Source organism: Diadema antillarum, unplaced genomic scaffold (genome assembly GCF_040938485.1).
Source record: "Diadema antillarum isolate AM-2024a unplaced genomic scaffold, OU_Dant_1.0 scf00000032, whole genome shotgun sequence".
In the NCBI taxonomy this organism is placed as follows: Eukaryota; Metazoa; Echinodermata; class Echinoidea; order Diadematoida; family Diadematidae; genus Diadema; species Diadema antillarum.
In genome coordinates, this window is record NW_027270921.1 from 2,972,297 (window position 1) to 2,984,733 (window position 12,437).

At 35.9% G+C, this 12,437-nt stretch overlaps 1 protein-coding gene across 1 annotated transcript in view; it reads left to right on the top strand.

The window, feature by feature from the left end:
- Window positions 1–816: 816 nt before the first annotated feature.
- Window positions 817–12,437, top strand: part of LOC139742560 (CST complex subunit STN1-like) — a 46,051-nt gene continuing 34,430 nt past the window's right edge. Inside the window, exons 1-2 of the mRNA XM_071653095.1 lie at window positions 817–1,502; window positions 11,994–12,089. Of these exons, the coding sequence (XP_071509196.1) occupies window positions 1,373–1,502; window positions 11,994–12,089 (226 nt within the window). The 5' untranslated portion in view covers window positions 817–1,372. The remainder of the gene's footprint in view (window positions 1,503–11,993; window positions 12,090–12,437) is intronic.

The window sequence follows — 12,437 nt, forward strand, 5'->3', positions numbered from 1 at the left end:
TTGTCAGAAGAAACAGTATGGGCTTATGAATCAAGTCAAGCCAATCAATCAGTCAATCAATCAAACAAGAGATCAGTAAGGATCATTCTCCTACGTGCCCGTCTTCAATACCGAGGCCTTTTGACAAGTGAATTATACACGCAATGTTCAGTATGACAGCACGGACGGTACGCACGTCACTTCCATCAAGTTCATCGGTCAGTAATTTGAAGCCATGAAGGCAGATTCCACGATCGGCGTATTGCGTGGAACACGCACGCAACAACAGTGTAATAGACTTGCTTAACCTGTTCTGTGCCATTAAATCAAATTGATTAAAGATTTTCTCCGCTTATTACAGTCTCGTTCCTTCATCGAATAGCCATAATAACATAAAATGTCAAGCAATCCATAGCTGTCGTCGTCGTCAACGTTTTTTGCAAGTGCTGCTTCTTTTTGCTGCTCCCACTGAGGAAGCAAAGGCTTTAGATGATCCGTAAGCAATAAGGAAGTACATTTCTCGCGCTTTTATTGCGTGTGTGTGTTAGTATACTCGGTTTCTTTTTTTATTATAATAATTAGAATTTTCTTTCCTTGTGGGAGGGAGGAAAAAGATTATTAATAATTTCAAGCGAAAGATCGCAGTAGAAGTTTTACTTTGTTGGACACGCTTTCTGAATACAACTGTTCATATTTGCAGGGATAGCCAAATGACAAAGTCGGCATAGAAATGACACCATATCATGAAACTGGGTATTTGCAAGTCACTAAGCTCTTTCCTGAACATTTATTGGAACGCGCAAGGTACGACGCTTATGTTGATAGTCCAATTGACCCAAGAAATTCATAATATTAACAGGCCGGACCTGGGGCAGAAGTGCGCATGCTCAGCGTGCTGTTTATCCAGCCGTTTACAATTAGCCTGAATTCTAGGCTTTGTTAGGCACTTTAAAATATACATACTCGTGAAATCACATTGTTGCATAGGTATTGAGTGCTATCTCCCTTCTTCAGTATGATTCTAGGGCATCCATTTACCGTATGAATGTTTCAAACTTTCGATTGGTATAAGGGCACAGTTGAAGAAAGGTTTATGACCGTGTATGAACTAAAGACTAACACCCTGGACTGGCACATATCTGGGGACGTCGAAGGCACTGTATACCAGTACTTGGGTCTACCAGGGGTGCTCTCGCTTGAGTGGCTCTAGTTTGAGGTGTATGACGTAACAATCATCCAGGTGGACAATTGGGTTGCTATTTATACCGTACATGTGTGCTGCAGGTACTCTAGCAAAACCTGTACATATACGGATTATATAACTTCTCTTTCTGGGAGTCCAGATGACTTTTGACTGAAAATTCTTCACGTATGCAACGGGTTGACAGGGAGAATGTCGCATGAAGATGAGTACAAGTTTATTCCGCGCGAACTTTGGAGTATGGACCCCGTGTACAAATCGTATGCCCGGTTGTATATCGACGATATTCTACACATGAACGCCTATGCCACGGGCCCAGCTGGTAAGGACGAATATAAATGGTGTTTCCCCTTCGTCCAAAACGTGAGGACGAGACATGATTGGCCCAAAGTGGGGCATGCACCCTCTCCCATAGAAATTAACAAGATCATAGTCATCTGTGATATAGGAGGAATGTGTATAGGTAGTTGATAATAACTTGTCTTTTTCAATCATAGTCTTTCCCGACGGAAATCTGAAGAAATGTGTGCCGAAATGTCAAGGCATACTCTTTTCCCGGGGCCCAACAAAATGTCAACATTGTTGTGCGTGCGTGTGTGGCTACGTTTGCTGGTTACAGTGGGTGGGATCGTTACTGGGCGGGCTGTTATTATATCGGTACTATCACCTCGTAAAGAAAAACTATGAGAATGAAAGCCTGGACTGGAATTGTGGGCTATATATTGCACTGAAATACCGTGCTTTCAAGAAGCTGTGACCATGAGTATTTGAATGTTTAATGGACAAAATTATAGTGGAACAAAGTTGAATGTTGGGGAGAAAAAGGTCAATCATGTGAGTTTCGATAGATTATTATGGGGGTTGCATTTGGCCTAATGGTGTAAAAATTATTATTTATGGGAATTTGTGCGACACAAACACTAACTATGTATAAAGGTGTTTCAGAATAATGATTTACAGAGCAAATATTGGTAAACTTGGAACTTTCTTGCGCAGCACCCTTTTACCCAAACTTTACAGCATAACATAAATGAAAAGTTAGAATAACTCGCAACACAGTCTGTTCAATTGAAGAAGAACACCCATTAACTCTTTTTCTTTTAGCATGTAAACATTAATGTTGATTTCTTCAAGAGAATTGAGGAAATATTGTAATCAAAATTGTAATCCTTTCTGCTGCTCTGGGTGATTTGAAATAATTATTTGTCGTATTATTTGATGACAGCCTTCCATGGCTGTACTGAGTATTTAATGAATTAAGATTTCCCTATGAATCTTAAATGCCTCTTTTGTATTCCCTTGTATAAATTGTCTCCTCATAGATTTATAATGGGCCCAAGTAGAGAAATTGCACTGCACATTCTGTAGCTGTCCTAGTTTGTTTTAAGCTTTTCATATGAAGCAAATAAAAAAAACTCCCAAGAGCTGAAGATTTCCATGGTTGAGTGGTAGGATAACTCTGAATGTCGAAAATAATTCATTTGATTTTCGGTTCATATAAGCCAAACAACAAGAGTTGTGATGTGAAAGTAATTAGACCGCAACATGTAATGTCTAGAAAAATTTATGTTTGGACAAAAATTAGAATGATTCCTCCCATGCAGCAGGAGATTCACAGCACACATTTGACAGACATGACACATTACAAATATATGTACTTCTACACTGTTATTGTTATTTTGCCATTACTATCATTATTACCATTTATCATGATTGATATCATCGTTGTTGTGATTATTATGAAATTCAAAGACTGCAGACATTTCCTGTATCTGTAACACTCTATTAATCATATATTTTGTCCAGTAAGTTTATTGTCATTATTACCAGTTATCATGATTATTATTATTGCCCTTATGATAATTATAAAAGGTCAAAGCTGCAGATATTTTCTCTACCTGTAACACTCTTTCAATCATTTGTTTTGTCCAGTAAGATTTAGTGAAATAGACACTATCACAGCAACTCACTTCCTCTGGAACTAAGAACAATGCCAGAGCCACATATTTTTTTTTTTCTTTTTGGGTAATGATTCTTTCATTTTTCTGACATGATAGAAATAATGTGTGTATGGGTAATTTTACAAAAGGCCTACTGGGCTATGAAAGTGTGACATTAGTGCTAAAAAGAACACCTTTTGAATTTGATGAAATGCCATATAATGCAAAGAAATGGCTTTATCTTATAGATTGGCTTTAAATTTGCTGTGAAGGTTGAGTTTAAGTTTGAGTGATAGACACGGTCCCCAAAGAAATTTTTGAACTTCAAATGTGCCCTGTATTTCTAAGTATTACTTCTCAACTGTCTTCTTCTGAATCTAATTTGTTCCATGGAGTTCTTTCAAGAAATAAACTTTAAAACAAAACAAGAACCAAATGTAACATTCATTACGAGGTGGACATCAGGGATCATCAATGTTAAATGACATGAAATATTGTGATGATTAAAAACAAAAAACAACATGCATCCAATGGTTTTTAACTTTATGAGAATGTTATAGATCAGCACTTGCCATGTGACAAAAATTGCACATTGGTTATAGTCTTGCAAATTTCTAGAATACTCATTCTCACAATTTTTGTCTTTTTATGTCATGTTTTTGTGTCCGCTTTATAAAGACAAAAAAAAATGGGTTTCACCCAACATAATTGGAAACTGCTGGATTTGAAACACAAAATTATTTCATTTATCTTTTTACCATAGTATACTCAAATATTTTGATATTTGAACCTGAAATTATTTGTGGATAAATCTCCCCAGTATTATAAAACTACAACCATGATACAAAGTATATTTTCTGTTACCTTTATTGCTATTTTATTTGCTTTCGTGTGAAATTTTCAGAACCTGAGCTTTCCAGTGATCAGGGGGGAATATGCATAATTTCACACTAAATGTTTGAAAATTTTAGGACAAAAGCACTGAAATTTCATATCGCCATACAGGAAGAATATAATTATGTCAAAGTTGATACTCGTCAGAGTGTTCATCTACGAAGATTAATCTTTTGTTTAGGTGTAAGGAGAAATTTGTGAAAATATTTTTGGATTTATTTTGATATTATCCAGGGCTGCACATTATTAAACCCATTTTTCTACTGGTCCGACCTGTCCCTGTCAGGCCACTAAATACCCAGTTTTTTCCTTGTATTACTAAGCTTAACCTGTTCCTGTTCTTTTTGTTGTTTTTTAGCTGGCCATGACAATTTTTTTCTCTACCAATCATGTCAGACCAGTAAATTTGGCAATTCCTGAAAATTTACTGGCCCAACAGAGATTTTTAATGGTCTGGGACCATCAAACTGGCACCAGTGTTAAAGGTGTTAATTACCATTTGCAGATGAAACAAAAGCCTGCTTTAGCGCTTCAAATAGTACCAAAATATGAGTTAGGGATAGAAACAACCAATTAGATGTGAAAATTTTAATCAGTATAATTAATGTAAGTATTGTTAAATATGAAATGAGAACAATAGTTATAATAAGATTATTTCTAGACTAAGCTGTCTACAGTTATGGATTATTGAGTAAAATATTGGTATCTCCTAATATTTTAGGCTTTATTGCAAAATTTTTGTGTGGTACTGGTAGGATGTCTTGTGATACAACTGTGCTACACATATGCATCAAATGTGATAACTCGAACACTTTTTAAATCACTGCTCCCAATGGTAAACAGTACCTTTAAGCTTTGTATTATCATCATTTGGTATTAAAAGAATTTCTTTCTGGATAACAGGCAGTGTACAGGCAGTAACTTAAGTAAATTTCAGTGTTCTGGTAATATTATACATAAAGTATCAGTGATTATAAATCGACATTTTCTATGGGTTTGTACCTTTATCATGAGTTGTGGAGACTAGTTGTTGTGATGTTGAAATATATTTGTTTTCTGACCTTGAAATCCTGAGAATTTTTCATTTGAAATTTCCCAATGTCATTCTTGATCAACAGTGAAAAGGTGGGATAAAATTTGTGGTCTCTATGTAATGATATTTTTTGGTGCCTACAAGCCAAGGAAGTGTAACAATCTATTAATGAAGAATCACTGCAAATCAAATGTTCTAAACTGAAAAACCTTCATATACAATGTAAGTTGTCATATAATCAAGTTTAAGTATTTCCTTTCACATTACATCAGTGATATCTGATATAACATGTAGATAAACTTTTCTGTATGCTTCAACAGATTAGAACTATTTCTTAACCACTGGAGTCATGTATCAATGAAATGCAGTTACAAAAGTTAGTAATGAATGAGGTAATCATTATCTAGTAGTAGAAAAGAAAATTACATAAGAACAACAAAGCAAGTTTACAGGAGAATGAAACCAAATAAATCTGAATTGAGGGAATTCCACCATATTAGTAGAACACATAACAGTGAAGTTTGTTGTCATGTCATCATTTCATTCTGAAACAAATATTCATGGGAGGTATCAATATTCACGAAATCATCTCCTAGGCATTTCATGCCTTCATATTCCTTTAAATGATAAATGTAGTTTTACGTTATCAGTTTAAACTGTTATTTCATGAGCATTGAGTTAATCCCAACACCACATTCAGCAAAAGGCACTGCAATCTGGAAGGGCCTGAAAAAGAATACTGCTACTCTCAGCACTATAACATTTATAAGGAAAAAAATATAATGTGATATCACTAACATTACAACTGACTTGGTTTTTACTTTTCTTTTTGATTAAAACTGTCAGTGATTATTTATAATGTGACATTTTTATTTTAATACCTCCTGAGGGCTTGGGTATGTTATTACCGACTTGTTAATTCTTATGTTTGCAGTGATGTAGAACTGGCATTTTGTTTTCAAGTACAATGTACTTTGCATTTAGATAGCCATTTCATATTTTGTAAACTGATGAAAGAATGCCACAGTAAGTATAAGCATGCATGCAATTATACATATAAACATAAGCCATATTCCCTTACAACAAAAAGATCACTAAGATATGTTGTCAAATCTACAAAGTGGCACAAAAGGTACCAGGTAAACTGAATTCTCAGAGCAAAGTACGAAAAGTTTTTGTCCATTACATTGTGTAAGTTGTACAGTGTCTTTAAGAAAGCTTGTCTGCCGACTGAATAAATAAGCCATAATGCAGATTTCTCTGCATTCGTGATTTTGATGACTACAGATTTCTCAGAACTGGAGGTGATGGGGAAGTTGACACGGTTTTCCCCTTCTTCATTTTATAGCTGCTTCCTTGTCCACATTCTAGTCAGTTTACAGATGCAATATTCACAGCTCTTATGTTTCATTTTCCTTTTACATCACATGTCATTTTTACAAACTAATTTAACAGATAATGCCAATATTTAAGAATGATTTCTCTATGGGCAAGGTGCTTCTTGTTTTTCAATACTGTCTTTAAATGATACAATTTTACCAAATCATTATTGAACTTCATTTTTTGTTGTTTATTTATTGATCATGTCAATGCAAATGTGACTCACAATAAACGTTTCTTGTTGGACATACATTCATTTTCAGTCATAAGGGAGACAACTAAGCAGTTACAGCATTGAGGCTTTTAAATACCACAATACAAATTACAGACAAGCAAATAGTCCTGCTTATCACTAAATGCAAACACAGACGCTGACGCATACATGGACCCAGAACTTGATGAGCAGACAGAGTTGGATAGTCGCAAGGAAAACACATGGCAGTATGATTTGTTTCCTTCCATTTTATGGGCACTGCCATAATAGTTCAGTCAATTTTGGGGAGATTAATTTCACTCTGAACTATTATGATTGTGCAGATCTGACTGTAATATGCAAAAGAATATCACTGAAAAGGACAGCATTGAAGTGGGCGATAATGGCGCCGTTCTGATGTAAGTTTGACTGCGTTCAAGGGCCGACAAAACTTTTGCCAGAGGTCATGCGGTAGATATCCCCTTATTTTGCCAGAGTCTCTCTTCAAGTGATGCCTGACTGCATGGCGTTGTCTTGAGTGAATCAGAATCTCGAATCCATAGCTGTAGCAGAGCAAAATCACCAACACATTCAGGGCCCCCTCTTTTATACTTGTGTCAGTTTCTTGTACGGGCTCCCAAATAACTTTGGAACTGATTTTTAGTCAAGATAGTCTGCTTGCTATCAAAGTCAGTCCTTCATGTAACATCTGTATCATGAGTTTAGTGAGGTTGTTCTTTTTCTTGGCGAAAATCAGAATTGGAGGTGCACAATATAAGGCCCTATATGAGAAGATTTCAAAGAAATGAGTTGTAGGATGCAATTGACAAAGTAAACAATTTCCTCTTTGTTCGTGGAAAAGAGCATTTAATTATTATTTGAAGACGGGGTTAGTGGCTCAAATGAAATCTGCGGACGCTAGTCCTTAACACTTTTTGTGGGTGTAAGATTTGTAGGAATTTCTTTGTGAATCATCTAACTCTGATAGCTCTCATTTGCAAAGAAGTTGCAAGGTTGTATCATGGCTATTATTTTCAAGGTTATTTGTTCATGTTTCATTGTTTTTGATGCTTTATATTTTTATATGTTTTCAATAGAAGATGCTTGCCACAGTGTACAAATATTTCTACTTTGGTCACATGCCTCCACAGTTATGTTTGCATCAAGCTTATTGTCCAGTGGTGAGAGCTTGGCCATATATATTTCATCTTATAGGGCCTACTGTTTGTGTTTCATATATCAGCAATGAAACAGAACTGCTGACGTAAAGGTTGAGTAAGTTTATCTCTCTAATGCAATTTTGTGTCTGTGTGTACCTCAAATGGATTTCGTAGCAAGAGTCGGTAATGCAGCTACAGTGTAGTTTACATATTAATGCCACAATGAGTGCCAGTCTGCTAAAGGTTTGATACTTACATGCTAGAATGGCAATGGTTCAATAGATTGGCAGTATTTAATCTCATTTGGGGTTATGTGGGTAAAGGTTATGACACAAGTGTTTGACCTGTTACCTAGTAGGAGATTCTGGAATCTCCATTGAATTTGCATAGCATGCAAGTGGCTCCCGCAAAGGAGTGGTTGTTGATTGGGTAAATACATGGTTTCAAAATTGAATGTCAATAATTGTGAGATATCTCACTTAAAAAAGAGATGTATGGTATGTATTTGCTTCCACTTCCTTTCAGTGGAAACATGGTATGCAGTACAATAAATAAAATATAGAGCTGCACCAGTAGGTAGGCAGGCAGGTTGACTTTGTTTGTACTACAAAAGATTGTTTTGCTGTGACCTCAAGCTCTGTGGGAGTTGGCCTTTACCAGGCTTCAGTGGGGTCAATCAAGGGTCAGACCAGCAAGTGCCCTGATAAATGTCAGAATTCATTTCTTGCTGTAGTACCTGGGACTTGTGTTCCAAAGCTCCTTCAAAAGACTCCACAGTCCAATCTGTCCTCAAGCAGTTTTAGGGCAATTTTTCCAGTGCTCTGTAGAACATATTCAGCAACACCAGTTGAAGGAGTACTAGGCCTATATGCTGTCTGTCACTACAAAATCCTGATAGAGCTGCAGAACACTGATTTTCACATCTTGATCCAGTGATCTAATGATATGTAATATTAAAAGTTATTTCTAAACCTACCTCAAACCAATGTATAGTCATTAAAGGGCTGCTACCATGATTTACAGTTTTTAGCAAGATCTGTACGTGTCAAAGTTGAGCTCCTATCAAGTGTTTGAAATATGATTAGACATTTAAACTCACTAGTTTGATTCAATATCCTATACCATTTAGTAATATGCTTCATGATAAGTGAAAGCTTCCAATTTTAAAATACTCTAGACTTTGAAATTCCGACTGGTCTTAGGAAAAGTATCAAACTTCTTGGAACAAATGTCAAATTTCCTATTCTCTTGCCATATCACCTTACTTTGCCATTTTCATGACATTTATGTCCATGACTTCATCAAGGTATAATGATGATATGTCATAGGCCTATATGCTACTTGGTTAACACTTTGTGGAAACGATGATCACAAATAAAAGATGTTTTTCCTCAACATGCAGTTGTACAACTGCATGGTTGTAGCAGGTATATGTAAACCTTAATGGTAATTAATGTTGTAGCATACTTCAAAGGATTACATGCAAATCATTATTTTGTCCAAATAATATGATTCCTGACAGCTTCTCAGCAGCATTCAGTGTATTGGGGAAAATAAAGGTAACTTTGGCAGCTGCCATTTTAAAGAGGAACTTCAAATAAACTTCATCTAGATGGTTTTGCTATCATTATTATTGCAAAAACTGCAGTCACCTCCCCAATGATTATATCGCAAGGATGACTCATTTTTGTGAATACTTAGTAACTTTGTGAATATGTGACATACTGTGGGAGCCAGTTGCCTGTGAATGTTCTACAGATATTAAGTGGCACTATATAAATGCTGTTCATCATCATTATTGTTTCCTTTGCTGAACACTCTCAAAGTAGCCACAAAAATACAAGCGTACATTGTAACTCACACCAGTGGCAAACCCGCTCTACAAAGTGGGCTTCATGTTTGGGTATAATTGAGTTCATTAAGAAAAGGAGAGGAGCAGACAGGTAATGAATTTGTCAGCTTGGCCAAGAAAGCTTGAGGTGTGGGCTTGTGCTCTTCCACCTACAGATGTGCATCACTTACTTTCCATGTAGTTTATACTCAACTGTTCCAGTCTAAGCATGAAACTTTGCTGTCGATCTTATGTTGTCAAGTCTTGTTTCTGTCAATTCAGCAAGAAACTAAGAAAAATCCTCAGAAAAGTCACACTGTTTACTTCCAGTAGCCCTGAAAATTTTTGTTTTTTGTCAACAAAGTTGTTGGGTTGTTGTTATTGTTATTGTTTTGATATGTTGTGAAAGAATAAACCTTTATAATAAAATCAGAGATTCAAGCCTTGATCGGGTTTTAAATAGTACTTCAAGCAGTTTTTGTAAACCACACAAATTATTTCTGTCTCAAGTTGATTTCAGGCATATCCATCCATGAGGCACTTAAGGCTACATGACAGTGTGCATGGAAACTGTATAGAAAACCTTAAAACTATCAGCACTAGCTTTGATACCTCAACATGATCATGAAAGGAATACATTGATTGCCAATGATTTTGCCAACTTTTAGATTAATCTGATAATCCCTTCACATTGGTCACTACTCTAGGAGTTTTCAACCCCCATTTCATTGCATTTACAATTACAGGTGATTTGTCACACTTTAATGATCTCCTTATTTCAGAACCACTCTTCTAATAAGTAACAGGTTGGATATTCTGTGATTTATTTCAGTGCATGACAAAAATGCATTTTTTTTAGTTGTATTGATTAAAAAGTTAAGATTCTCCTCTTTCAGAATCTTACCTTACCTAAAAATTCCTATCTGGTGACTTATTCCTGTTCTTATAATCCAGAGGATCGTACATACATGTTCAGGTAGAACAGTCAAGATGAAGACCAGAGAAGATGGGCCATTGTAAAAATTTCATAAAACAGAGAAAACTTTTCCATAGCTGGTCTGTGCAGTCCTTAGACAAGATTCACATTTCCAAGTCCTTTGGAATTTCCACACTCTTGTATTCCATACTGCAAAAGCATGCCCATTGGCTCTCTCTCTTCAAGGGGAAAAAACAAACTAAATATAGATTAATCTTGTGTTGTTTGTGCATATCACGCAGTAGTGAGGCAAAATATTGGTCTACATTCATCATACTTAATTGTATCATGATCACGCCACGCCGGTAATAATCTTCAAACTTGAAGGACAGGACTAACAGAAGAAGAAGAAGAAGAAGAAGAAGAAGAAGAAGAAGAAGAAGAAGAAGAAAGCTGAAGAAGAAGAAGAAGAAGAAGAAAGCAGAAGAAGAAGTAAGCAGAATTGACATTCAACAAATATTTCAATTAAATATCCCATAGATCTTCAAGGTTTTAAAAGATCAAAGTTGCATGGATTATAGAGTCCAGAGGGACAATGCTTTGAGACAGAGGACATTGCAGTATTTTTTTTTTATATCTATCTGTCAAGATAATGATTCCTCCAAAGAGTTCTCTCTTATTTTGCCACTGTTTCCTTGAAATTTTCTTTCATGACATAGATTGTAGATTCCAGTTCATATACTTGACGAACATAACTGCTGGTAGTTAGAGCTATTTCTTGAGAATCACAATAAATCATTTGTGTGCAAAATACTGTACCTCCAGGACCCTGTTTTATGAAGAGTTATGATTGATTATATAGTTGATTTCTATCATAAGTCTATGGCAGCCTGTGTGTTAAGGACATTTATAATTGATTATATCTTTTGATAAAAAGGGGCCTAGACGGATTTAGTGTGTGGCATACTCTGTCCATGTGAGTTAGTAGAATTAAATTGTTGGATCAGATGTTGACTGGTTTCCTCTGATGGGTTGCAGACATTGCTTATGTGTTGATGGGATTGCTCTCTGTAACAGAAGATCCATCATATGATTACTTCTTGGGGAACCTGGGCACTTGAAATAGATACTTATATGAAACAAATGGAATGTTTACAACATAGCTATTAAAGTTTACCATAGTGGCCCATGCTCAGAATCAAGTCTGCCTGTCTTTGTTGTTGGTCAGGCTTTCAGCAATCTTTCTGGTTGAAGGTATGATAGTGAAATGTCTACAAGTGAGGTAATGTTGTAAGGGCATTTTGTTTTTCTTTGCTAAATTATTTGAATAATTTTGGTAGTGGGATTTTCATGACTATATAGAATAGAAAAAAAAAACCGATGTACAGTTTCATGTTAAATGATGCATTTGATAATGATGTAGTCAGTGCTGTAAACATGGTACTCCCAATATTTGTGTCTTTCAGATGCCTATGCATACAAGAATCATCCTATCTACCGTGTGGACATCATGGGTCTTGTTGTGAGTGTGGCAGAGAGAGAGAAGTTCTTCCATTATGCTGGTAAGTTGAGGAGAATCAATGAGTCTTAAGATTACCTTAAAGACCTATTCCCAAATGAACATGAGGTGACCTGTTACTGAAAAGCAATGCTTTTTTCAGATTTCCTTGGGAACCATTTTGGTACTTGGTTCTGCTTCAGAACAATCTGTAACTGGTACTGTCACTTTCTCCTGAAAAGCAAGCTTTGTCAAGTACAGATGTCAACGACAGATTGTGTATACATAAAGACAGCAGGTAGAAAATTGGTTCAAGTTGGAAATAGTTGGTGACAAATTTAGTGATTTCGTGTTAGTGATGTGCTGTTAGCTGATCTGGATTGGAAATGGTCTGTTGGTTCCAGTTGGCTCC